This window comes from Parambassis ranga, chromosome 15 (assembly GCF_900634625.1).
Source record: "Parambassis ranga chromosome 15, fParRan2.1, whole genome shotgun sequence".
Classification (NCBI taxonomy): domain Eukaryota; kingdom Metazoa; phylum Chordata; class Actinopteri; family Ambassidae; genus Parambassis; species Parambassis ranga.
The window spans coordinates 7,615,646-7,643,541 of NC_041035.1; the positions used below are offsets into that span (position 1 = coordinate 7,615,646).

General features: G+C 41.1%; 3 protein-coding genes across 4 annotated transcripts; 2 read left to right on the forward strand and 1 right to left on the reverse strand.

The window, feature by feature from the left end:
* Positions 1–146: 146 nt before the first annotated feature.
* sgms1a (sphingomyelin synthase 1a) lies at positions 147–15,901 on the reverse strand. 2 transcript variants are annotated; one of them, XM_028423516.1, is made up of 7 exons: positions 15,675–15,901; positions 14,895–14,981; positions 5,549–6,370; positions 4,408–4,525; positions 3,306–3,459; positions 2,498–2,664; positions 147–2,342 (listed from the first exon to the last, which is right to left on the reverse strand). In XM_028423516.1, the coding sequence occupies exons 3-7, from the start codon at positions 6,160–6,162 to the stop codon at positions 2,166–2,168; spliced, it is 1,230 nt and encodes a 409-aa protein (XP_028279317.1). In that variant the 5' UTR covers positions 6,163–6,370; positions 14,895–14,981; positions 15,675–15,901; the 3' UTR covers positions 147–2,165. The 2 variants fall into 2 exon arrangements, with proteins under 2 accessions (XP_028279317.1, XP_028279318.1); XM_028423517.1 differs by lacking the exon at positions 14,895–14,981.
* A 4,126-nt stretch (positions 15,902–20,027) lies between these two features.
* On the forward strand, positions 20,028–22,627 carry LOC114447640 (multiple inositol polyphosphate phosphatase 1-like). Its single transcript, XM_028424028.1, has 6 exons — positions 20,028–20,047; positions 20,122–20,672; positions 20,735–20,929; positions 21,225–21,322; positions 21,918–22,048; positions 22,152–22,627. Exons 1-6 carry the CDS (start codon positions 20,028–20,030, stop codon positions 22,534–22,536), a joined length of 1,380 nt encoding a protein of 459 aa, XP_028279829.1. The 3' UTR covers positions 22,537–22,627.
* A 768-nt stretch (positions 22,628–23,395) lies between these two features.
* On the forward strand, positions 23,396–27,034 carry minpp1a (multiple inositol-polyphosphate phosphatase 1a). Its single transcript, XM_028424288.1, has 5 exons — positions 23,396–24,066; positions 24,545–24,739; positions 25,404–25,501; positions 25,807–25,937; positions 26,580–27,034. The coding sequence occupies exons 1-5, from the start codon at positions 23,466–23,468 to the stop codon at positions 26,953–26,955; spliced, it is 1,401 nt and encodes a 466-aa protein (XP_028280089.1). The 5' UTR covers positions 23,396–23,465; the 3' UTR covers positions 26,956–27,034.
* The last annotated feature ends 862 nt before the right edge of the window (positions 27,035–27,896 follow it).

The following is a 27,896-nucleotide window of genomic DNA, read 5'->3' on the forward strand; positions in this document are numbered from 1 at the left end:
CATAGAGCAGTCTTCACAGTACTACTCATATCACACAACTCAATGTGTCCATCTGCTGGTTGTTCATGGAGCGGCCATGACATTATCATTAGGCAAAAGAAAAATCTCTTCTGATGTAAGAAAAACAGAGATGGACATCAAATAAATACCTTTAAAAGTAAAATGTTTTATTCAAAAACATCCCAAGAACAACCCTTTATCATATCTTACAAATATCTGGTATACGCACAAAAAAAAGGACAAAGTGGGTGAGAAGTTTACAGAGAAACATACAAGAAAACCAACTTTCATTTCATTTCTTAGCTTTAAAAAACAAATTGATTGGCAAAAAATAAACTTAACCTTCATCCTTATCAAAGCCCTCGAGAAATGTTTGGAACAAACATTACCTCAAATCTAAATATGGCCGTATGTGAGAAACCTTGTGTGCTCTTTCAAAACCGAGGAACAGCTGTGTGTAAAACTGAAATGTTTGGACAATGCAACAGGAAGGAGGGTGAGTCTGTGCTGACTCCAGTTGGCATTTTAAGTTATTCTCACCCCCCTCACCTTTAAGAATTACAACTGTTATTGATTTGAAATTTGTATGATCTAAAGATTAGTGCAGTTTTACTTCGGAGCTACATTTGAAATTAAAGTTTCACATAAAGAGTTAAATATTCCCCAATACATGAACATGTATAATACTTTACATTTAAGTCAGTTACACAACTTAAAAAAAAAAAAAGAAAAAAACATTTACATGAATAGGATCAATATGGACGCATTTTCACATTCATGAAAATCAATGGTGAAACAACACACCAGCTCTGTGCATTATGGTTCGACTTGTTCCCCACAAATCAAATCCTGTAATGAGTTACATAGGATTGTTTTGGCGTTACACTCAAAAAAAACTGTAGCATAGCAGCTTGATTAGTATTTATAATAAGACATCTAGCAGACACCTTCAGAAACTTTGTCTGAAACTTCTTACATCACACCAAGTGCTTCCTTCTGAGTCTAATCCCCCCCCAACACCCCAAAACAGGCTGAGAAGACAAGACAGTAATGATGTTAATTCTGATTTCAAACATAAAGACGCTCATTATCTCCTCAGAGAAAGGCTTCTGCAATGAGACATGTCCAGGTCCAGAATAACTCAACCCTGCTCCTCAGAAACATTTCTTATCCAATTAGGCAGTGATGTTTGCAGGTCCTGCGTCAGAGATCGGCCTTTGAACACAGCTGGTGTTGGTAAAAGATGAAATGTTACAGACATTAAAAAAATACAATACAGTCATTTTTCTTCCTGTTACAACAGTATTTAACCAACTAAGCACGAGCTGACATCATAAAGCATCGATAAACGGGACATTTTACTTCTTGCACTTAATTTTTGGGAAGACCAATCGTCTGGTAAGGCTGGCGTAGATATTTTTATACATTCATGGGAGAGTGTGACTGTGGCTGTGCCGCAGCATGCGTTTACACCACGGCAGAGAGACACGAGACATACGTACATACTAGGTACTTGGAACTGTTTTACAATCAAGCTAAGGAAGGCACTGGAATAATGTTATACCACATTAAATTCTTATGCTCTCAGTTATCCATCTTGAAAAAGATAAAAATCTAAAAATCTTTGTTTTGGACATCATTTGCTTTTGAAAAATAAAGTTTGACATATTTAGAAAATTATTTTTTGCACCTTATGTTTTATAGCAAGGAGTTTACAAAATGTAAAGTTGCTATAAAAAAAAAGAAGAAAGAAATGCTTGTGGCATTTTGGTTCTCATATAAGCATCTGATCGATCAAAAACAAAAAATTAACATGAAGACATTACGTTTTGTTTTTTTTGTGCTGCGAGGGAAAAGTCCTTTTTACTAAAAATGTTTCAGAAGTCTGTTGAACTGTTTAACAAATCGACTACAAAAGCAGACACTTATGTGGCCTTTGAAAAGAAGACAAATAAATTAGTGCTCTATGCTGACAAATAGTACCAGAGAAAAAAAAGGACAAGAAGAAATATAATACTAGATGGGTCACAGTGTTACCCATTTGGACAGGGATGTCTGTTACTAGAGGTGTAAGGACAGCGCTACATTGAACAGTGCCATCTTCCTTGGATTAAAAACAGCACTTGTGGAAGTCACAGTCCTCGCCTTCATTTCCGTGACAGGCGTCACTGGCTGTCCAGCCTGCTGTATTTCACCCCACGATTCCACTGTAATGCTCGCCATGAGAACGGCAGCTGATAATTCTTGGGTACCATGCCGTTCACATTCTCTTCGAAGTACTGGAACAGTCTATACCACCACACCCGCGAGAAAGGGTTACTCTGCGAAGTCTCCTTCAGCGACTGAAATTCAGCAAAAAACATACACTGTCAGCGACGGCGGTTAACTTAACATGTCCTTTTTGTATGTCATTTTTGTTATTAAATACTGTATATTACATTATCATTGGAAGTTATGCAAGGTATATTTTCTTTATATGGTCATGCACTGCACTCACCTGCTGGTTGGCCATAGTGTGGTACCACCAGAAGAGACGTGTAGTAATAAAATATGCCACCACCACATCTACAGTGTAGTGGTCATGGGCCAGGAGGATGCAAAAAATCCCTACCGCGCTCAAGGTCCAGCAAAGCCAGTGGTACCACCAGAACCGTTTGGGAGAATCTGTCAATCAAACATAAATATTCATGACAGCTAATCCGACCTTGGTTAATAGGTTTAGAAGTCTTGTACATTTCAGTGGGCCACTTCATATCAGCGTGGTGTCATGGCCATTGTGTCTTAAACTTAAACTGATACAACACATGTGCTCTTACTGTCGGTGTTTTATGCTGCTGGTACCCGAATTTCCCTGAGGGACCTTCCCAAAGGAATTAATATATATTCTATTCTATCTAGTCTAACTTCTCAAATTGTCCACTAGATGTCACTACTGTATTAATCAGGGTTGAGGAAAAGCATTGCTACGACATGAAATACTGGAGTTGCAACAAGTTCCTTTTTCTGTTCCTGTTGCATTATACATCACCCCACATTGGCTTAGTGGTAAACCAAGAGTGAGGTAATTAGCAGTAAAAGCTGAAGAAGTGAAAATGCGCATCACTGTGCTCAGGCAATGAAACAATGTCTTTACACAATGAGAATATTGTGACTGGTGTAATCCATTTTTTTTTGTATCTGCATGTCCCTAAAACTTTGGTGTGACTGGGTAACTGGGTCCACAGTGAGGTGAAGATATAGTGTTGTATTAGTGCTAAACAAAGTTAGACATTCTTATAGTATATACTGCATAGTATAGCACTTACACTCTTTGATGAAGAGGTATGTTAGCGTTAACATGACGGTGTGGCCACTATACAGGTAATCTCCACACATGGTGTGGGAACCTGTGATGGAGAGGCCCCCGCCTGCAATCATTTTCATTACTCTTCTCATTTGAGCCTCCCAGTTCCCAAGAAGCTGAAAGAAAAACAGTCATGCATTACATAATCTTTGAGGAGTGAATAACGGACAGTATTAGTAATGTCTCCTAAATAGATCAAATACTGCAGCTTTAGTCTGTCACACAGGTGAAGATGAACACAGCTACTATTTAATTCTCTGGAATCTAATTGTCTAGATCTAGATCCATCACCTTTTCTGAGGGTCACCTTATCAGAGGACTAACTCCTGATGTATTGTACTAGATCCTAAAATGTTTGATTACATGTGTAAGACTACAACCATCCACAGTTGTAACACACAGCACTGTACTGCTGCTGAGCACTCGAGCCTATAAAATGCATAGTATTGTTGAGACCCATCAGTCTTCCCTCTTGTGTTATTGTTGAATTTGCTGCAATACATTAATGGAAATGAAGCAACATCCTTCAGAACAGCGTGTGTGAGGGGGTGATGAGTGGGAACTCTGAAGACTCAAACGTTTGTTTGGACAACCCTCTCTACTTTCCATGACAATAACTCTAAACAATGACGCTATTTTTTAACCTACTCTTGCCATATTTAAGGTTTCCAGTACTTGCTTTACATACCTATATTACTGGTGTTGTGATTAACACACACACATGCATTATGATGCAATTGTTACACAAACTATTTTCACCACAATGGTCTAATTATTCTGTTAACAGAAACAGATAGTATGTTAAAATATACAATTAAACAGAAACTGTACATAGAAGCTTCAAAGTAAATGCTTTGAAACCACCAACCCAGTAGCATTTATATTGTGCAATATTGAGTACAAAAAGGGAAGCAACTACTCAAAACACATCTTACCATGAGAGGACAGCACTCAGAAATCTTTCATTTTTTGGTAAGCAATTAAATGCAGAAAGAAACTCCACTCCACTCACATGCTAAACCAATTACAATTACAGAGATACAGTAAGACTGTAGAAATGATACCTTTGGAGAGCATTTAAAGTGCATCCCAGGAACGGGCAGAGTAGTGATGTACATTGTTATACAGCGGTATAGATAGAGTGTGCCCACAATGAAAAAGAACCGCCTGCCAATTATTGACCTGAGGAGAAAAGAAATGGAGGAAAGTAATTAATGGAATATTTCATTTCCATTTAAGGAGACAGTTGTTGAGAGAAGTTTGGTGGAAAATTCAGCATTTCACTACATGAACTGCTCACATTAAGGTCTGGAGTAGGCCTGCATGATTAATCGTTATAAAATTGTGATGTCGATTCACCCCTGTGCGCAATTTAGTTTTTAAATGACTTTGATTCTCATTTAAGTTCTATCGCAAAACACTAACATGTTGTATTAGCATGTAGTGGTCATTTCCTGTTTATGTTTTAGTCAGTGTTGGGTGTGCTCGTTTTCTCTGCTTTTTAACCTAACACCAGTGAGTGTTTGCAGCATTTTCCGTTTAGATTTGACTTCAGGACACCCCCCACAAAACACAACAAGCACTCCCAGTCTGGACGAGAATTACGAGTGTCTCGTGAGATTTCCAGCACGAGTAAGCTAGTGGCTATTGGCTTTGTACAAGCTACTGACTTAGCTGTATAGCCAATCATCTTTGCTTTCTAATGAGTGTTGGCATTGTGATCTTCCTACACGTGCACACACACAGGCACGCTCTCTTTCACAAACACAGTATATGCATTGCGTCGATAGGTAGCAGGGGAGTGGTCATCAGCAAATCAATGACAAGTGTAGGCTGGCACACATGGTTGCTCGGCCATCTCCGCGGGTGCTCTGACCCAAAGCAATAACAACGTGCTGCTATATGTACAAGACAATTCTGTTTTTGATGCTTCACTTTAATGGCCAATTGATGCCCCCTTTCTTTAGACACTGAAGCCTCAGAATGTGGAAAGAAATTTCAATTAGCCAATTTAGAGCCATGTTCAGGCTGTATGGTACTGCCAGTTTCTTATGATTCATATTTTTCCCTAAATTGCGCAGGACTACTGGAGAGCAGTCCCAAAACTGCAGGGCAAAGGAATATACAAGCTTGTATTTTGAAAAGGCCCTTCATCTACAATGTCCATTTTGTCTGACTAAACTAATTGCAAGAAGATGACTGTACCTGTACTTGAGTAGAATCCACTGTATGAGCCAGAGTCCCACCAGTAGCATGCCGTTAATCTCACAGATGGAAAAGGCCCACTCCACTCTGTCAAATAGGTCGAAGAACTTATCAGGCAGTGGTGGCGTGTGCTCCTTTGGCGGTACTCTCTCGTGGACCACTGAAATGACAACAGTGGTTGTGACAAAGCACACCACCGCATAGATGAAGGCTACCCCTGTCTTTCCCCACTCGACAGGGAATGAGGACCGTGTGGCTTCTATCGTAGGCATGGGGATATGGATCATTTCCATGCTGAAGTCCTTCATTGCCAGTGAGCCATTTCTCTGGGGCTTGGTAGTTCCATTAGGTAGCCTAACAATATGCCCATTTGCATGGCCATTTTTATGAGCTTCAATGTGGGTCTCTATCCGTAGTGTCTCCAGTCGCTCCAACAGTTGCTGTCCCGCATCAGATGACAGTAATGAGAGGGGAGGCTTCTGGAAATCTGTCTCAGTGAGCTTGAGCAGAGCAGGGCCATCCATCTGACAGAGGGCATCTATGTATTCTGGCATCCCCTCTTTGCTGAGCCAATTAGAAACATCCTCTGCTGACCATGCCACCACCTTTTTCATCTTGGCTTTTAGACAATGTGGAGGATTAGAAAGGTCCTCAGACAGGAGGGCAATGGTCACAGATGGTTTAGCCGTCTATGGGGCAGTAGTAAGTCCTCTCCAGTTTTGGCACATGGTGTTTCTTGCCAGAGGCAGGCAAGCCTCCTCTTGAAGTGACAAAGTGAAAGAAGGCAGCAGGGTCTTGCAGGGTTAAACCAGTGAACCACTCCTGTTAGAGGAAAGACAAATAAGCAGTTAATGAGTCTAGCTATGCTAATAATGCTATAGAGGACTGTAACATATATTCCTGGACCAGATGTTGGCCATACCTGAAAGCCTGCACACTCTGAATATCAGAGCAGCACAAGGCACAGGTTGCATGGCCCACTACTCAAAGATCACAGGTAAAAACACTTACACTGCGTTTCACAGACATGAAACATTAAATTAATAATTCACACAATCAATAATAACATCAACAGTTGGAGGACTCAATCAATCAGAACCTTTTTCCTTTGTACATCACTGTCAACATCCTGAGACCCTGTTTAACCTCTGTGTCAAACTACATGTGCATGGTATGCAGTGGTGCTTTTGAAGTGCACATACAGAGGCTTTCTGCTTCAAAACCACTATTGTTATTGGACGGCAGTTCGTAGAGATCCGAGTTGAAATTAAAAACAGAGAGTGATAGATTAGAGGAGAAAAGAAAACATGTACAGCTATTCATGTTACAAGTAGAACATAAAATGTTAACCAAACACAACATACAACATAAGTCGAACTTCTATAGTTTGATGAAGTAAGCTGCAGAATAATTATTCTTATAGTGTGCGTTTCTCATCCAAGCAACAGCCGAATGTTCACATCTGCTCCATATCACGGGTTTGTTTATTAGCCGCGATGTCTGTGGTGGACACAGGGTGGCCCTGCTTGTGTTTTGGGGGGAGGGTGATGTACAGCTGGAGATGAGTTGTGATCTAGTGGGTGAATAGGAGGGGAAACAGGCTGCGAGAAGGAACTCATAAATCAGAGTGTAGGTCAGAGCTGAGCACTAAGTCAGCCCCACCCCTGTCAGGAGGGCAGTCAGCCAGCGCTCAAGCCCCAGCACAGCCAGCACTGCTCTGGCCAACGGCAGCTAAACACATTGGCAGGACAACAAACTACTCATCAGTACCTCATCTCACCTCGCCTTTGCTCATTTAGGCCAGCAAAACAGGGCCAAATAAATAGGTCACCTACAACTCCAGCAACACCTGGCATCAGATTTATTCCAGCTGAGGTCTGGTGAATAATTTGACCTAATAACCCTGTGACTCTAGTCCACTGTACAAAGACAACAGAATAAGAGTAAAAATATGCATCTGAATAGTATGTAACATGAACAGCATGAAACGCACATATTGCAAGAGCTACGTGTAAAGTCAGCCATATACCTTACAACAACGTGAAGTAGAGTACAAGGGATCAGCGTTTCATGTAGATAAAGAGGGAAACATTGCCAAAGTGCACTTACATCAATCCGTTTACATCTATGACAGATCACAGATTAGCTATCACTGACTCAGCTGTGTGCTGAGGACCTTTGGTCTATGAAATCAGCTTAGAGCTTGGTCAGAAATAATCTTACTTAACTGAACTACCAAATGGGAAAACAAACCTATCTGGAATGCATTTACATGAGTTTAAAACTTATGTGGGGTCCATTTTGAAGGGAAAAACATTGAGGCTCCTCCCTAAACAAGACTCAGACCTTGAAAGTTTTCAATTTCCCTTTAGACCTAAAGTAAACATGACATCAACATGAGGAAGAAGACTTGATAGTGCTGTTGAAGTACAAAGAGAGTTTGTTCTGAGCATAAAGGTGTGTTTATTGAGTAGCAAGGTCTATTGTCAAATGTTTACCTAGTGGAGGCCAAGTCATCAATACTGGATTAACATGACTCACTTAGCTGTGGATGTTTAAGAACACAAATACAAAAAAGTCAAACCATGCCCACTAAAACCAATAATGCTGAGTCTTTAAAGGCTTTTACAGTTATTTAGACTAAACTTTTAATCTTAATATTGCTCATTAACCAAGCCACGTCAATTTTATTTTAAGCCGAAAGCCACCTTTTACAATCAGAACTGTTGCTGTTTAGAGCAACAGTGGCAAGGAAAAACTCTCTTTTAACAGGAAGAAACCTTGAGCAGGACCCAACTCAAGGAAGAAGAAAAAGAGAGTAAGAGAGAGAGGAACAACATGAAGCAAACAGAGAACAAACCTAACAGGCTATTTGTTGTCAACCAGCACAAAGTTCACACTTAGTGAAATGATAAACGAGGTGACTGATACGTTTGTATTTAATCTTAAAACAACTATATACCCAATATAACCTAGGTTTACTCACCTTAATCTAAGGTTCTGCAAGTTTCAAGTGACAATGCGACACTGACACTTGCTATACCCACCCCACACAAAACGGTCTGTGACTTACCACAATGGAAATTACCTTAAATGTCTTCTAGGACAGTACCTGAAAAGACACTTGTATTTAAACAATAGTGACCCATCACACCCTTCTTTAGTTGGATCAGCTTTTCACTCTATTATCTGGTGTTAGTGAGGGTGATCAGGTATTAGCATGCTGTACAAAACCACTTCTCTACAAGTATGACTCAACATTTAGCCTGCGTACCACTCATACTAATCCTGCTAAGAAGGGGCCGAAGCCATACACTTCCAGGTCTTTGTGGGTCATAGATATGAAGTGAGCCTTAAGTACTTGGACTTCAGCTTTGCCATGCATTTCTAATCTCAAGACAAACTGATCCATGAACCGGTTAAAGCTGATTATACAGCATTTGCTTCCTTTTCTTAATTATCGATGATTATTAACAGCTATAAAAGCAATAATATGGCATGGAGGAGGCAGACGAATAAAACACTATAAAACAGGGTAGGGTATTAGACAATAACATCTACAGATAAATAACTAACTAGTCAGATACGTTGTTGTTTTATCTTTTTTACTAGCTTTAGCACATACTGGCACTAACATTCCTTGCATGACTTTAAACTTGGAAAAGTATCTGAAATGTTACAGTATGCAAGAAGCACGGTACTAATGATGATCACAGACAGCAGCAGACTTTGGTCAGGTTCCAATGTGAACATAAAACCCACACAATTGTGAAGAAGCATCCTGGTGCAATGTAGCAATTAACACAATGGTAAAATACATTATCACTTCCTCTTTTTTTTACATTTTGCTAGCCTCAACTGAGCTGAAACACCACAATTGATTTAAAAACTTAACACAGAATTATCCCAGTAGAGACTAATTGTGACACCACAGGGAGTATGACAAGCAAAACTGGCTCTGACTATAGTCCGACTAAGACATAGACAAACTGCAACTTCAGTTGTGCTTCATGTGGTAAATCTTTCCCCTCTGGTGTGGGTGGGGGGAGGTGGAGAGTGGTATAGCACAAGGCAGTACATGTGACATCACCAGAACTCCCTAGGAGCAACAATATTTCAGGCTGACACAAACATAAACACACCATCGATAGTCCATGTTTAGGCAACCAGGAGTGGGACCAAATGACTCATTTACAATTGCTTTGACCAGCCTTTCAGAATTAGTAGTACTAGCAGTACTAAACTGTACAGAATTTTTTCCCTATCCATTTTATAATGACCTGAGCTACAAGTGGCACCTGTATTGTTATCCATTTCTAAATCCCCTCCTCTCATTTCATCAACTGGACCACTGGGAAATTATTTCTCTGGCCTGTTGTCACCTTCCGTCTTTTAGTTTTCACTTCCTTCTTTATTCTCCTCCGCATGATCAGGGACCCACACCTATTTCTCTCATTTTTTTGCTGCACATTTGTTTCCTGTTTTTTTTCCCATTCCGTTTCAAAAAAATACATTTTGCATCCTGTGAAGACTGAAATATTACAATGTGCGGCCTCTCTAACAGTGGCTGAAGTACACACTCCAGCACTTTTGAGATATATACAGTACAGATGGTACAGAGCTTAAGCCACTCTCTGAGCACACCCCTCCAATGTCCACGCAACAACTAACAGCCAAAGCAAAACAGTGGATGGGACAGTGACGCTCATTGAAAAGGTTGTGCCTTTTTTCAGTCGCAGTTTTATTGCATTTAGTAATGCTCGCAGTTGTTAACATCAAGAAACTTCACCACTGAGTGACTGACTGTTCACTGCGACACAGAGGAGAGTCTACATTGCGACAACACTAAAGCAGTACAGAGCAGCAACATCATTTTTTTCCATTAGTGTGTGACAGTCGCTTTACGATGAATCAGAGTCTTACAGTGGTGGTAAATAAAGTTAGATCTCCTCCACTTCTTTTTTTAGAAGTACAGAGTCTGTGCTCTGTACCCGAAACAGTACCTAGAATTTACCTATTCAGTAAATTCTAAAAATATTGCTAAAATTTGGATGTGAGGGCATGATGATAATTGACTAAGTTCAATTCATTCTGGAACAATTGGGGGAAACTTGAAGTAATATAATAAATCTATAAAATGCCAAAGGCCTAACATGTCATGGACAAAACAATTACCAGATAAAACAAAATTACATACAGTTCTTCTTTTTGTTTTATGCCTTTACCCCGACAGCCTGAATGAGCCTGAGTGTTTATTTGTTTAAATGGTTGATGAAGGTGTCTGCAGGTACCTCGTGACACTAATAACAGCATGCTAGCTGCCATGAGTGTCTGGAAAATTACACACTTGATACTTTTCATATTCGACATCTCATGTTGCATATAACCTAGTTGTCTGTATGTGGTACACACAAAGCGATCATAAGCCAAATATGGCCTATGATCTGCACTTTTTAAAGGGTAGCACATTGTTTGCGTTCTTCCTGCTTTGCGTTTTGAGGGTGTTGTCTTTCTCTTTGTACACAGTTTGTGAAAGAATAGTATCCGTTTACAGTTTTTTTACTGTGAACTAAACTAACAATGGCTGAACACCACACTCTCACCTGTATCCCTTTACTACTGACATACAAACACCAGTGGTAAAGGGATACAACGATTTGTATACCAGCTATTTAAGGCCATTATTTACATAAGTGGAACAGTCGAGTTGAAGTCAAACGTACTATAGTTAAAAATTAACCGTTTGCTTCTGCTTATAAAACGGCAGATGTAGCCTACTCTTGCAATGAGTTACTCGTACAGAACTATAGGAGATATGTTTCTGTGGCTTAACCTTGTTTTAAGAAACATAAAGTCCTATGCAGAATAGATACTGAGAAAGGCGTTATCATAAATCTCATAAGATGCTCATTAACCTGCAGTAGGCTTCAGTGAACACTAAGGGATGAATAACCTGCCTGGAATGTGCAGCATTTTAAAGACTTAAGGTTCACCTAAATTCACAAAATGTGCTCCTATTGTTCCAAATTATCCATCCTTTTTCTTAACCTGCTTTTACCTGGACAAGGTTGCAGGACTGTCACTGAGCCAGAGGTAGGGGACACCCTGCACAGAAACCTTCTTAGAGGTTGGAGAAAACATTTTCCCCTTTTTAACCTGAAAGAAATCATGTTCAACATGGATTCACATCGGCTCTGACAGACCTGAGTTACCATGTTCCATCAGGTTGTTAATTAACAGAGCAAGAGGTGTTCGGCTGAAAACAGACCATAAACCATAGATGTGTCTTGTGAACTGAATAGCACCTACCAGCAGTTGTTGTGCCATCTGCTAATGAGAAACCCACCTGTGGTTTTATGAGTCAGTCACAACGATGTCAGGCCCTTACAGCTGCAGTGGACTAGCACACAAGCTGCCTAGACTCTCTGTTCAAGTGCATGAGGTGTAGACACATCAGAAATTATATCCAGTATAGCACACCAGGGATTTGTCAACAGGGAGCAATTAACGTACAGCACAGCATTTACTTAGTCTTTTCATACGTGACCTGAACAATAACAGAAATCAATTTTATATATGGCTTAAATGTTGGTAAAACTATACAATCTTCTAACAAATTATTATTAATTATTAATTATTGCATTAATAGTAAAATTTTGGCCACCTGACACCATGCAGTTAGAGAGAGTTTTACATATATTAAAACACAGATTTGGCTGTTTTTGTGATGGAACTGTACATCCCACATGATGCACTGAAAGATTATTAGGACGCTTGAAGTCTGTTTTTATGCAATTACGAATTTTGGCAAACTCTTCCAAAAACATGTCAAAGCAGCCAGTGAGTTAAGTGATGGGATAGTTAAAAAAAAAAAAAAAGATGTTACGTGTGCACAAGTCCCAAAATGTATGTCTTTTTTAAACATAGATCATTATTTAAAAATACTTTATCATTACCTGGCGATTCTCTACATGGCTGAAGACTGATTTTGAATTATTCCAAGGTATGATGTCTGGGTTTCTATGACCCGTCTACACTGTATATGACAAATGATGTCATTAGTCCCTGTATAGCTACAATAAAATCTAGGAAGGATATGATAAGGAAAGTCAATATACATGAGTGTTGACTGCTGAAATACTGTCAGAACCTGTACCTTTACTTGCAAGTAAAACAAATGCCTTATGACACTTGAGCGGAATGCAGAGGGAAGTTATTCAGAACAAGCCAGGGCAGGGAAATACCCAGATCAGGTGTAAGCAGGCTAGACTGAAGCACAGAACAGATAAAAAGCTGGCCTTCGTAGGGGCAGCTTACTTTAAACTCCTTGCCAATACTCCCACCCCTCACCTGTCTCACAATGCATTTGTCTGTAAACCTCCGATTTCTTCTGGTCTAACTTGGAACCTCCACATATGCATATATTTCAAATACAATGCAAGTTGCCCATTGATGAATGTAGCTAAGGAGACATTATGCTAATCCATCCAATAAGGTCTCATCATATATTTTGACATCATTTTCTTTTCTGAAACACACACACAAAATAGGCTACGTCAAAGTGCTACTAGCCCAGATCTCCAAAAGCTGTTGTAGGCCACAGGAAACTGGGACATCATGTGAGTGGCGGCAAAACTTCCATGTGTTTCTAATTATGGCAGAAACAGCACTGGAGCCTCTGCATGTCATTTTTCTGGACATAAACCAATGATCAAAGGCTATTGATCAATTCTCAAATAATCACTGATATGTTAAAACAACACACAGGTCCTTGGGATACAACATCTTACCAGAGTTGCAGTTTGAACACACAAACCAATATTCAAATTGATAGGTGTGATTTGTGCACCGCAGAATTAAAACCAAGGAACGATGGTCTTTATAATCCCACAAACAAACCTTGACAGGCTATTCCGAATTTTGTTTACGTTGGCAATTATGTGTATAATTTTGGCTCAGCCACACCTAAGCACAGTGAGTAGTCCTACAGTTTGTCCATGGGGGGAATTGACAAAGAATAACAAAGTAGGACAAACAAGTAAAATTGCAACCAACTCCTTTTTCATTGTCTATAGACGAGTCTTCCTTTTTCATGTCACATTTGTGATTAGTACACACTAAAAAAGCAACTCGAGGCCACTGATGCTGTCTTTTATATCTCATGAAGCTCACTCCCAATTAAATGATGTTTGAGAGCCATTTGAACTAATCGATACAGTTAACGGTGAATACTTGTTGCGCTGAGGTCATCTCTAATGTTGGCAATCCTTTGTTAATTTCTAAGGGTCTTAATTACATCTGCCCTACCCCAGGCAATACAGTGGGGATTAGTCATACATCTATACTATTATATTAGGACAACGTTAAACATTGTCTACTAACACTGCTAGCAGTAACTGTTTGGAAAGACATGCTATATTTAACTCAAATCTGTAGAGCGTGCAGCTGTTCTCTCAGCTGTCTCCTCTCTGAGTCTCTGTGATATACATCTGTTCCCCTCTTCCTGTCCTGTTGATAACTGTCTTGCTTGTTTTCTTTCTCTCCCTCTATGTATTCCTCAAAACTAGGAGGAAAACATGTACAACCTTCAAAAAATCTCTAAGAAGAGATGCACTTTTACACAACAAAATACTCCCAGGATCAGAGATCTGTTCACCTACTCCCTAATACTGCCATGAACACATTTTTCCAGGCCAAAGGAAGTTGAGGATGTGAGTACTATTCGTCAATATGTTGGTTGTGACAGAGTTTTCCAAGCCTGAATCACGCTAGGCCAACAGAAAGTTCATTGTTTCCGCCAAAAGACAAAAAAAACGTTGCTTCTGTGCCTTCCTTGTCAAAAGCAGCCGTTTGCTTGTTGATAGTTTGACATGCTTGGCTTTGGCAGGAAGGCTTTACCACCAACAGGCTGCATACAGTGACAACAATAAACCCCATTTAACATTTCACCCTCTTGACACTAACTGCAGTCACACTGCTGATGCCCGTGAAGAGCTGCTTTCTCATCATTCCCTGAATACACAGGCGTCTCCCTGTTAAATTTGATCACTCTGTTTTAGCTGAAATACATTTTGTGTCAGTCCTCACTGGATTTCTTGTGGACTAAGCAGACCTTGGCACTCACACACAAAATATCTTGCTAATAAGGCAGATTTTCTCCCCCAAAACGACACAAGTGTTTAAACACATCTGTGATCAAGTTTGTCCCCTCTTACCCTAAAAGTAGAAGGGAGGTCTGTGGAAAATATTGCTACACAAGATCTGTCCCGCCCAGTTATTTCTAAGAGTAACAAGGCAAATGGGACACTGACAAGATCCGCAGAGCAAAAAACAAATATTTGCCTACCTTTAATATTCCGGGCTAATGTTTACACAGGAAAGAAATAGAAATATATCCACGAAGCCGTAGAGACAGTGGCTCCAATAGGTTCACCTGTGAGACAGCGATACATCAAAATCACGGTGGACACAGGTGGCTTGATGTGCTAAAAACATCGCTTTAATTCACACGGAGGCCTTGGCAGCCGCTATATACTGTGGCTTAACAGCTTATAGCCTGGCCACCTAAAAATAGGATAGGCAAGCTGGCGTCTTCAGTATTTTAGCTAGCTTGCTTGCTAGCTAAAATATTCAGCCTCTGCTCTTCTGTTCATAGCACGGTTTACGGAAGACCGTTGGCTAGAATTGTGGACTACAAGCACACAAAAATGTTTATCGGAATTTAAGACCAATACAATAACCAGTATGAAATTTAAAAAAAAAAAAACAGTAAGAAGTGTGTAGCTTCTCTGTCAATCACGCTGTGTTGGGATTAACGATAACGGGAGATGTGTTTTGCCGACAGCTGAGGCCAGTGAACAGCATTAGGTAGCTAACCTTACACGGGGAAAATACTGGTGATAAGTGGTGGTAGCACACAAGAAAGCAGCGCAGCTTATGTTACAATACAGTGGTGCTTATCCCAGCGTGTGCGCTACAGTGTAGGTAACACATTAACAGTTACCTTGGCACGACTTGGACCCTGAGTGTTAACTAACCGACCTCACACACGGGGCTATGAAGGCTTAACTAATAGCTAGGTCAGCCCTCAACGAAATGGTTGTAAATACGTGAGTAATATCCGTACCTTGACGTCGAAATGTTGAAGGACTTCTTTTCAATTTGTACTGGTCCAGCGTCCTGTGGTACGACTCCGTCCTTCGTGGGTTTCATGAGTAGGCGGCTTCTGACTGGAGAAGCGAGGAGTCCCTTCATACCGTCACCAATGCTGCCTTCAGGGACCTCTAAAAGTGTTGGAATAAGACCTGATTTCTTAAGTCCCACACGATAAGATTTAAATTCTGACTGACTCACAAATCAATGATCAAAACGCCACGTCAGACTGCCACAGTCTTAGCACATTTCTTTGTTTTGTTTTATCGCAGAAAGACGTATGAAAAAAAAGCTGGCGCACAAGTGGGTACTTGAATGTGACAACAGTGACAACTTCGAGGATGCAGTTGGTCAGCCCTCATCTGAGGCCATCTGTTGGTGGAGGATCGACCACGCTAAATGTTTTTAAAATGACAAATTAAACCCTGACTAACAGAAACTTTACCATGCATTATGTTTGAATTCAGATTTTTTTTTAGGATGCTGCAGTTATATTTTAAAACTGATTGGTTTGATTATTGGGTGCACATATCTTGAATAGCCACTGAGTACATTTTCTTCTGTTTATCTTACAGAGAATTTACTGTCATTATATGTTTATATTCTTGTCTGTCGCAACTAATACACTCAACAAAAATATAAACGCAACACTTTTGTTTTTGCTCCCATGTTTCATGAGATGGACTTGAAGATCTAAACTTCATTCCAGATACACAATATTACCATTCCTCTCAAACATTGTTCACAAATCTGTCTAAATGTGTGATAGTGAGCACTTCTGCTTTGCTGAGATAATCCATCCCACCTCACAGGTGTGCCACATCAAGATGCTGATCTGACATCATGATTAGTGCACAGGTGTACCTCAAACTGCCCACAATAAAAGGCCACCCTGAAATGTGCAGTTTTGTCTCACAGCAAAATGCCACAGATGCCACAAGCATTGAGGGAGCGTGCAATTGGCATGCTGACAGCAGGAATGTCAACCAGATCTGTTGCTCGTGCATTGAATGTTCATTTCTCCACCATAAGCCGTCTCCAAAGGCGTTTCAGAGAATATGGCAGTACATCCAACCGGCCTCACAACCGCAGACCACGAGTAACCACACCAGCCCAGCACCTCCACATCCAGCAGGTTCACCTCCGAGATCGTCTGAGACCAGCCACTCAGACAGCTGCTGAAACAATTGGTTTGCATAACCAAACAATTTCTGCACAACCTGTCAGAAACCGTCTCAGGGAAGCTCAACTGCATGCTCGTCGTCCTCATCGGGGTCTTAACCTGACTCCAGATCGTCGCCGTAACAGACTTGAGTGGGCAAATGCTCACATTCTATGGCGTCTAGCACGTTGGAGAGGTGTTCTCTTCACGGATGAATCTCGGTTTACATTGTTCAGGGCAGATGGCAGACAGCGTGTGTGGCGTCGTGTGGGTGAGCACTTTGCTGATGTCAATGTTGTGGATCGAGTGGCCCATGGTGGTGGTGGGGTCATGGTATGGGCAGGCATCTGTTATGGACGAAGAACACAGGTGCATTTTATTGATGGCATTTTGAATGCACAGAGATACCGTGATGAGATCCTAAGGCCCATTGTTGTGCCATACATCCATGAACATCACCTCATGTTTCAGCAAGATAATGCACAGCCCCATGTTGCAAGGATCTGTACACAATTCTTGGAAGCTGAAAATGTCCCAGTTCTTGCATGGCCAGCATACTCACCGGACATGTCACCCATTGAACATGTTTGGGATGTGCTTGACCGGCGTATACGACAGCGTGCACCAGTTCCCACTAATATCCAGCAACTTCGCACAGCCATTGAAGAGGAGTGGACCAACATTCCACAGGCCACAGTAGACAATCTGATAAACTCTATGCGAAGAAGATGTGTTGCACTGCATGAGGCAAATGGTGGTCACACCAGATACTGACTGGTTCTGAGTCCCCAGACCGCCAATAAAGCAGAAACAAAATGCACATTTCAGGGTGGCCTTTTATTGTGGGCAGTTTGAGGTACACCTGTGCACTAATCATGATGTCAGATCAGCATCTTGATGTGGCACACCTGTGAGGTGGGATGGATTATCTCAGCAAAGCAGAAGTGCTCACTATCACACATTTAGACAGATTTGTGAACAATGTTTGAGAGGAATGGTAATATTGTGTATCTGGAATGACGTTTAGATCTTCAAGTCCATCTCATGAAACATGGGAGCAAAAACAAAAGTGTTGCGTTTATATTTTTGTTGAGTGTATGTGACTCCTTTGTGAATTACCTTTAATTAATGTGTTTAATTATATGTGTTGGTGACTCTGCCTCTGTGCTACACATGACAAAAATGTTGTGGATCAAGTCAAGGCATACAAATCAAAAGTGAAAGCTTGAATGAGAGACACTAACGTGGCAAACAAGAAAATGTGTTTGATTGCTGCATGCTGAAGGATTGCTTAAATCTGAGCTGAAGTTATTTAGAAGGTTGAATACATTTTCAAAACTGAAATTTTAATAGAAGGCTGGAATTGTATCTGGAGCTTTAATAAACAAGAGGATGAACAAGATCTCCAGTGAGCACAGCAGACGGACAGCTCAGGGTGTCTGTTTTGGGGACAAAGATGGAGAGGCTAGGTTGAGATGGTTTGGACATGTGCAGAGGAGGGACAGTGGATATATTGGTAGAAGAATGGAGCTGCCATGCAAGAGTTCAAGAGGAAGGCCAAAAGGGAGATACATGAATGTGCTAAGAGAGGACATGAAGTTGGTGTGAGGAAGCAGGGGATAGGGTTTGGTGGAAACAGATGATCTGCTGTGGAGGCTCCTAAAGATAACAGCCTAAAGAAGAAGAAGACACAACATGCTGACAGCACAAGCCTCCAGCCTGACCTTCCACTGCATGAAGAGGCTGTAAAAATACCTGAAGCTGAAAAGACAGATGTAATATTTAATGTCTGATAAATAAGTTTTTATGTTTGTCTCTGTGGTAACACACTTTTAAACAGACAAACTGTCAGTCAGTTAAAATAGAGATTTTAAGTTTTACAACCTCTCAAACACTTAAACAGACCAAACAGAAGCATTTATGGGAAAAAAATCAAAGAAAAATGTGCTTAGCAGCAATCAAATTAACCAATAGTGGTGACTGAGACTCTGGCAACACAGCAGAAAAAAAGTTCAATAAGATCAGCAGACCAACTGCAACTATCGAAATACAGTAAAAACTGGCTGGAAAATGAGGATTAAAGATTAAATAGAAGGAAGGAAGCATTAAAAATGTGTGGGGGGGGCACCTTCTGTGGGTGGGTGGTGAAAAAAAGTGCATCAGTAGTTGCGATTTCCTGCGGATTTTAACAGGTTGTTTAACTATTTTACCTACAGAAGTAAACACTTAATGACTATTTCAGAGACAGATTCAACAAAAACTCATTGATTTTAAAACACGGTGACAAACAGAAACTAATTCTGGACTAATAAAGTGAAACAACAGTTTTGTCAACCACACTGGTGCTACTACACTAACAGATTATACAAAGCCTCCATATCTGCCGCCTTCTCTCATTTACAGAGACAAAAAAACTGGCAAATTTCCCTCATGTCATCACTCAATGTCCGTGATCACTCACCTCAGCAATAGAACTTCCTCCACTGGCCCTACATGATGGCCCTGCCTCTGACTCACTCTCAGTATCAACCTCAAATATGGAGTAGAGAGATGGAGATAGATTGTGCTTTACTTTTCAATTAACAACCAATATAAGTCAGCTTTCAAATATATATATCATCAATGAAATACCATCAGCATGTGTTGATTTAACACAGTGGTCTTCTCATCATCTGAGTTCTCTTTGCAGTGTTTTACGCTTGCCCCAAGAAAGCCACTGGCTTTGTTAGCTCCGTTATTCTCTTATGAACCAAGTGGAACGGAGTTTTTTTACGAGCAAGCGAAACAGTGTTAGGTGGAGTTTCCTACTCAGTAAATGTTGGGGGGTCCAAACGGGCCATTTTTAAATGTGTGTGGGGGGGGGGGGCGTCCCCCTCATATATAATGGTAGCTACGCCTATGCCTGCAGAACTGAACGGGGATTTTATGCTGCTACACTGAAACACGTTGTGCAGTTTTCCTGAATGCTTGATTGAGCGTGTTGCCAAAGCGAAAGTTGTGGTTTGAGTGAGTAAATAAAACAAAGGGCTTCCTTCTCAACCGCCCTGTCTCCATACCAAACAACTTCACAGCAACACGCCACATGACAAACTTTGAGTGTAACACATACTGTTGTTCTACTTTCTGTCCATGCAGTTCTCTTCTCTTTTTCAGGTTGCACAAAATATGTTGACTCTAGCTTTCAGGTGAGGAAATTAGGTAAATAAACAGGACTGGACTCTGCACAGGCATGAACCATTACTTTAAAGTCTCTCCACAGATCCATCCTTTATTACTTTGTCTCCTGTTTATTTAATTGTGTGGTGACTCAGGATGATTCAAGTATACCAATGATTGGTAAATATTTCAGCACAAAGGGGAGGTATGAGGAAGTGAACCCGTACCTCAGAGACGACATACTGGCTGTAAACAGATCCATCCTACAGCCTCCATCTCCACAATGTCGACCAATCCACCTGACCGCCATAATACGACACGGCACAAGATACCCGACAGCCAAGAACATCAAGAAGATGCAGCAGCTCTACAACCTCGTCCTGCACAATGCCACAGGTAAACAGAGCTGGCTGCGTGAGATCCAGACTGAGTGGAAGATGTGGTACACCGAGGACATGGACGGCCGCCTCGTTCAGAAAGGTGTGAAGGACCACAAGCATCTGGCTGTCAGGCTGTCAAAGCTGTTCCCCTCACTGATTTCAGAGGAGAAACTTCGAGGTGGACTCATCAAATTCATAACCAGCTCAAAGCACAGATGTGTCAACAGCACGCTGTCCTTCAAGGCGGGACTGACAGAGCTGTGGGACATCACAGGTAAGACAGTGATGACTGTTCTATGTGGATGCATTTTCACCACTGATTTTCTGTCTGTGCAGATAGGGAGTTTGAGCATGCAGTGAATGATACTCTCATGAGGTTCTTCGAACGCTGCACCAGGTTCCTGCAAGAAGTTGGTAACAACTCATCAGCTGTGCATGAGGTAGACAAGTTCAAGCAGCGCCCAGAGATGAGGAGGGTCCAGCAGAAGATCGCAGACCGCCTTGGGGTCCCATACAGTCTCATCACACATGGTCAGAAACACTTACTGTAGAGTGTGTTGTCCCACACATTAGTCAGGGTCATGTGTTTGTTACAGATATTTATCAACAGAAAACGAAGCATTTTCGAATCTTTGTGTTACTTAAAATAAAAGCAACACGTGTGTTTGGGAAGACAGTGTGATGAATGTCTTAGTGATTATTTGTGCGTCTGCATTTTAAGCACTGATACCTGTGTTACACTTAAGATTGTTACGCTTTTTTCTGGGGATGTCACCTCTTTTTCGCACCGTTTATGTGACAAAACCACTTAATTCTTCCCCCGCAGATGAAGCTGAGGTTGCACTCTACTTGTGTGCTTATGAATTTGCAATCAAGGCCGTGAACTCCCCCTGGTGTCAGCTCTTTGATGAGGCCGACGCACAGGTAGGCGTGTCAGTAGACTGCTATATTACCACACATATTTATTTTGTTTAAGCTATGATGTTTACAGTGCTGATGACTATAGCCAGGAGGTGTTTGTGGCTTACAACAGTCATGCTTTGAACTTAGCAAAACACATGAGTCTGTGGTTTTAAGTTTACATTTTTATAGGATGAGCAGCCCTGTTTTTTGTCATTTAATTTTATTCTGGTATAAGAGTTCATCCACTGACAACTGTAAACATACCTGTGACACTGTACACTGCCAAGATTCTAGACCAGAATCTTCTAAAAATAAATGTAATAATAATGTTTATAATGTGTGGAATTTATAATAATGTTTATGCTTATTTTTCTATAAGGTTATGAAGAAAATGGCAATTGAGAAAAGGAATGAAAAAGGGGAAAGTACACTGTCACTAGGCTCTCTATTCATTTACTGAGAAACGCTTTGGTAGCCTATTATTCACATAAGAAAGAGTGTTTTGTATTGTGTAGTACATGCTGACCTAAGGCTCAGGTAACCTGAACAAACTGTCATCTCAGGATATTCCCACGCACACTCTATGGGGCTAGATTTGAATTGTCTGTTTCAACAGGTTATGGAGTATGCAAGCGACCTGCGGGAATTCTGGAAAAGAGGCTATGGTCACGACATAAACAGCAAGTCCAGCTGCATCCTCTTTCATGATGTGTTCAGCCGACTGGACCGGGCAGCAAGAGAGAACAAGTAAGGGGGCTTTTACCAACCTGCAGTCCATACAAATGTATTTTCTTTTATTAATAATATATAATGTAAACACTGTAAGTGCTCTTTGCCCTGTGTGTGTCAGGTCAGACCAGCAGATAACTGAAGCTGTGACAGTCCAGATTGGCCATGCAGACACCATTCTGCCCCTGCTTACCCTCTTGGGCTTCTTCAGTGACAGCGACACCCTGACATCAACCAACTACCTCACACAGGCCCAACACTCCTTCCGCACCAGCCTCATGATGCCCTATGCTGCCAACTTACTCCTGGTGCTGTACGACTGTGGGGGAGACGACCTCAGGCTGCAGCCGCTGCTCAATGAGAAGCCTGTGACCTTCCCCGGTCTGACTGATCAGCAGGGCTCCATGCCGCTCTATCGGGATGTCAGAGAGCACTACAAAGACCTGCTCAATGGCTGTGACTTTGAGGCTGAATGCCATCTGTCCAAGAAATCTGCCAAAATTTAGACATACAGTCACAGCATCTTTATTCTTTTAATAGTTAAAGAAGACAGGGATTCACAAAGGTACACAAATAACTGGAGCCAAATAATTAAGTTACAGAGACTGGGGTAAGGTTAACAATGGCTGCTTTGACTGTACAGGTGACTCTACAGATAGCATCCAATGGAATTATGGAGATCATTTGACTACAATCCACAGAGATGAGAGACAAAAAAGCAGCAACAAAACAACCATTCACCAACAGACAAAGCAATGTCTCTTTAGTTTTCATTGACTAAAACTACAATAAACAACATGTCTCAGTAACAGAGGCTATTAACATGGCTTGGCATCAGCTATTTGATGAAAGGGTCTTAGTCCTTCTGTTCATCCTGTTGAATTCAAACTTCATGGGCATATCACCAGGGAACATGGAAAGACCACTGTTAAGTTTGAAGCTGATCTGAGGGATAATCCTTGGTCTATCTGTGGTGTCACTGAAAGGAGCTCCTCACAGGACACCTGTAACTCTTCATGAGTTTTATATATATATATATATATATATATAAATAACACCATGTTCTTTTCAAGGCAGAATTAGAAAAACTGCACTCATATGGTGCAGCATTGCCATCTACTGACCATTCTTAGGTACACACAAAAAATTGTAATGAACTGCTATACTTATTATACATCTACAATACGATTATTCATATAATGAGAATGTTTAAATATATTTGTCTTTTTTAACGTTTATGTGAAACACGGTTTACATTCAGGTGTGTACATGAAATGTTAACTTTAACTCTCAGTTCCACCATTCTGATTCAGGCCCATTTTATGTGTGAGACTTCCGGGTAGGGCCCCTGTGTGGACGGATTGGACGGACGGTCCCACATAGATCACGTCACTGAGGTCGAGGTCCGCTGTACACGGCCTCACAAACAAGCTACATGCCGAGTACCATGCCGATCGTTTTGTATAAAATTACTTTTATTCATTTTACAGCCTTAGCTGGACTTTGCCTCTGTGTTGGTAACGCTGTGACTCCGGAGGATGAATCAAACATACCCGCAATCTCTAAATATTTCAGCACAAAGGGGAGGTATGAGGAAGTGAACCCGTACCTCAGAGACGACATACTGGCTGTAAACAGATCCATCCTACAGCCTCCATCTCCACAATGTCGACCAATCCACCTGACCGCCATAATACGACACGGCACAAGATACCCGACAGCCAAGAACATCAAGAAGATGCAGAAGCTCTACAACCTCGTCCTGCACAAGGCGTCGGGTAAACAGAGCTGGCTGCGTGAGATCCAGACTGAGTGGAAGATGTGGTACACCGAGGACATGGACGGCCGCCTCGTTCAGAAAGGTGTGAAGGACCACAAGCATCTGGCTGTCAGGCTGTCAAAGCTGTTCCCCTCACTGATTTCAGAGGAGAAACTTCGAGGTGGACTCATCAAATTCATAACCAGCTCAAAGCACAGATGTGTCAACAGCACGCTGTCCTTCAAGGCGGGACTGACAGAGCTGTGGGACATCACAGGTAAGATGATGACGATAAATCTCAGTTCTCACTGTAATTTGATTTTGTAAATCAGACTTACACAAAAAATATGAGCTGCATAAATCTAAGTCTTAATTTAAATCCAACATAGTAATATCTATATGATCAATTAAGAATAAACTAATCAAATTAGTAAAGAAGTTATTAAATAAAGTCACAGTATGCATAAAAACAATTAGCCATGCATTACTTTTTATGGCCTGTAGGTGTTTTTCCACTGCAGAACCTGTGGGCCATTAGGACATTCCACACGTGTTAACTCCCTGTGTAGGATCCATCAGGCTAATGGAGTGATGTCATGAATCCATAATGATTTATGACTTCACCTAAAGAGATCCTGCACAGATTAGATGCAGTGCTCTGGCAAACACAACCCTGTGGTGGAAAAACACCTCATGGTCCATCCCCTTTAGTGTATAGTGTTACACTGTAGCCTGTTGCTCTTGTCTCTGTGCAGATGTGGAGTTTGAGCATGCGGTGAACGACGCCCTCATGAGGTTCTTTGACCAGTGCACCAGGTTTGTGCAGGAAGTTGATAACAACCCATCAGCCATGACAGAGCTGGACAAATTCAAGAAGGGGCCGGAGATGATGAGGGTGCAGCAGAAGATTGCAGACCGCCTTGGAGTCCTATACAGTCACATCACAGACGGTTAGTGAAAGAGGGGAGTGTCAGATTAACATGCACCTGTGAGCTCTAATCCAATTTCTTTATATTGTGCAGAGGTTATTAGCTTCACACTACAACACAACAAGCTGCAAAGACTACACAGATTAGAAATGTTATTTATCTTAACATGTGTCCCAGGTAGGTCCGTCCCATGGAAACATTTCTGTTTATCGTTTACGCTACATGTAGCGAGTTTTTGTGTTATCTTAATTTGTCGTGTGTTAGTGAAGTTACCACACATAGGTGTGTCTGTGGTTACGAGGTCTACATTGTTTGAATGTGATCGGATAAGGATTTGTTTGTTGTACAGCCCACAGATGTATTATTCTGATCCAGGTCCACACCTCCTCCCTATACAGAGCAGAACTTCGACTGATGCAGCTTTTCTTTTTCATCACACCTTCCAGCATAATTAGATCGGAGTTAGTAAAAACAATGTGCTCAGATATTACACCAGGTGCATATTTAATTAGTTTATATTTGTTCAATGTTGGATTGGCAGGAATTGGAAATTAAATAAAAGTGTCATATGGTGAATTCAAATATTAATTCAAAAACTCTTGAAATGAACCATAAAATCTAAACTCACAATAACCCGTTTATTAGAGATCGATTTAAATGTATTCTTGGAATCTTTTCGTTGCAGATATGGCAGAGGCTGCATTTTACCTGTGCGCTTATGAGTTTGCCATCAAGACTGTGAAGTCCCCGTGGTGTCAGCTCTTCGATGAGGTCGACGCACAGGTGCGTTTTTGCCGTGGTAGCCCCATTAAATGTTGTACAGAGATCCTTAATGTATAATAACTTGAAGTGCTTGCTTTAAGTTATTTTACTATTAATCACACTAAAAAAAGCATGCTTGCATCTATTATTATAATGTAAAGAAGACAGAAGTCTTTATATCTGAATAAATAAATATTCTGAGGGTAAGGTTAAAGGTCAAATTTGCCCTTTTAGGAAACTTGTTGCATTGCCACTGCCCCAAAGGTTTTTCTGTGTCTTTTACAAGCTGTGTACATGTGTTACTTTAAACCACTTTCTTTAAACAGGTTATGGAGTACGCAAACGACCTCAAGCAATTCTGGAAAAGAGCCTATGGTTATGATATCAACAGGAAGTCGAGTTGTATCCTCTTCCATGATGTGTTCAGCCGTCTGGATAAGGCAGTCAATGAGAACAAGTAAGTCTAATATAGACAGTAGAGTAGTACTCTATGTTTTCCAGCTTGTTATTCTATTTCTAAGTAATTTCCCGCTTGTGTTTAGACAAGGATGTATGAACAGCTGGCTTATGCAATTTCCCCATTGTGGGACTAATAAAGGTTTCTTCTTCTTCTTAATCTTATCCCATTGCAATTAATTGTTATAATAAGTTAACAGATGAACGTTGTGAACAATTATCAAACATTTCAGGTCTCTGATTTTTCCAATAAAATAATTATTTGTTGACAAAAATGATGTTCAGTTCTGCAACATCAAACAGACATTTCTTACTATTCATTGTCTGAAAAGAGTCCTTTTCATAGCCCCCATTAGTACTGACAAGGAAGTAACAACTTTTTAACAATAAGGCAGCATCACTGACCGAACTGTACCTTTTGGTGCAACATGAATGAAGCACATCAATTGCTGCATCCATCATAGTTGTACTAGCTTCATCTCTCTGTAGTGTTTGTGAATCAAACAGGTTTTTAGTAGTGCACCTCTTTGTTTCATCATGCTACATTTTCCTGATCCTCTCTTCCTTCTGTTGCTGTGCATAATTTGTTCATTATTTCAAACGTATTCTGAGTTACACTCTGCTGTATTTTTGTCTCTATCAGGTTAGACCAGCAGGTGACTGAAGCTGTGACAGTCCAGATCGGCCATGCGGAGACCCTCCTTCCTTTGATTAGCCTGCTAGGCTTCTTCCAGGACAACGATGCCCTGACATCAACCAACTACGCCACACAGGCCCAGCGCTCCTTCCGCACCAGCCTCATGCTGCCCTATGTTGCCAACTTGCTCCTGGTGCTGTACGACTGTGGGGGAGACGACCTAAGGCTGCAGCCGCTGCTCAATGAGAAGCCTGTGACCTTCCCCGGTCTGACTGATCAGCAGGGCTCCATGCCGCTTTATCGAGATGTCAGAGAGCACTACAAAGACCTGCTCAATGGCTGTGACTTTGAGGCTGAATGTCAGATTTTCAACAATGCTTAAGGAGGTTGGCTTTATAGTGTTTGATTTGCCAAAATGAAATGAATGTTTCTCATATATAATGAAGCACCCCTTTTTCCTCCTTTGTCTCATCACTCAGAGAAAGGCAGATCTGGTTACTCTGAAAAGTGATTTGATCCCCGCTTGTGGAGTTAAATGTAGGGTAGGAGATTTTGAAAACTCAGTGAGAGTCAGCCAGATTTCGAAAGTACACACACACACGCCCCTTTCTTTCGGAGCTTACCCCGAAGCCACGCCTCCTAATCACATGGATAAACATTACCTGTAGACGAGCTGCACTCTGTGACTTCGGCCATCATGCACGTACCTCTCTGGTGTGCACAGAGCAGGAAGAGAGTGACAAGCAGCCAATACTCCATGCAGGGTCCACCCGGAGGATTGGCTGATGTTTTTAGCGTTTGATAGCTTCCACAGATGATTAATATTCTTCGTTTTAATGTGAAACTGCCAAACTAATTTGTTGCTATCAGATTGTAAAAAGTTACACTAATTTAACAAAAAGTGCATCAGAATGAAATCTCCTACCCTACCTTTAATTTCAACTTTGTCTACCATTACAGTATTACAATGTCACCTCTACAATAAGTATTAGTTTTGCAAGCTTTCATTATCACTACTGCACATCTCTGAGCATTTTTGCAGTGTAAATAAAGCAGTAAAATATTGTCTGACGTGGAGTGTGCTGCATCTGTGTGAGCATATTCCAGCCACCAATAGAAAGATGCCACTAAAATATTTCACTCTAATTTAAGAGCGCTAACTAGGGACTAGAGGTAACCCTTCATCATGGTTAGTGAGATTTTATGATGATTGAAGCCCAACCACTATAACTTTTTGGGGGGAGTAAAATACTCTCTTCAATGCTTACTGACATGGGAGGAATCAAAGTATTATGATGCTGGCCTGAGTCACAACACAAAGGC

What these genes read in the sequence shown, in the direction of transcription:
- minpp1a (XM_028424288.1), top strand. Translation starts at nt 23,466, where the DNA reads ATGCCGAGTACCATGCCGATCGTTTTGTATAAAATTACTTTTATTCAT. An exon ending in ATACAGTCACATCACAGACG is followed by an intron (nt 24,740 to 25,403) that starts GTTAGTGAAAGA and finishes TTTTCGTTGCAG; the next exon opens with ATATGGCAGAGGCTGCATTT. An exon ending in AAGGCAGTCAATGAGAACAA is followed by an intron (nt 25,938 to 26,579) that starts GTAAGTCTAATA and finishes TGTCTCTATCAG; the next exon opens with GTTAGACCAGCAGGTGACTG.
- sgms1a (XM_028423517.1), bottom strand. Translation starts at nt 6,162, where the DNA reads ATGAAAAAGGTGGTGGCATGGTCAGCAGAGGATGTTTCTAATTGGCTC. An exon ending in TGGATTCTACTCAAGTACAG is followed by an intron (nt 4,526 to 5,548) that starts GTACAGTCATCT and finishes TTTTCTCCTCAG; the next exon opens with GTCAATAATTGGCAGGCGGT. An exon ending in ATACCTCTTCATCAAAGAGT is followed by an intron (nt 2,665 to 3,305) that starts GTAAGTGCTATA and finishes TTTGATTGACAG; the next exon opens with ATTCTCCCAAACGGTTCTGG.
- LOC114447640 (XM_028424028.1), top strand. Translation starts at nt 20,028, where the DNA reads ATGTTGACTCTAGCTTTCAG. An exon ending in ATGTTGACTCTAGCTTTCAG is followed by an intron (nt 20,048 to 20,121) that starts GTGAGGAAATTA and finishes GTCTCTCCACAG; the next exon opens with ATCCATCCTTTATTACTTTG. An exon ending in AGAGCTGTGGGACATCACAG is followed by an intron (nt 20,673 to 20,734) that starts GTAAGACAGTGA and finishes CTGTCTGTGCAG; the next exon opens with ATAGGGAGTTTGAGCATGCA.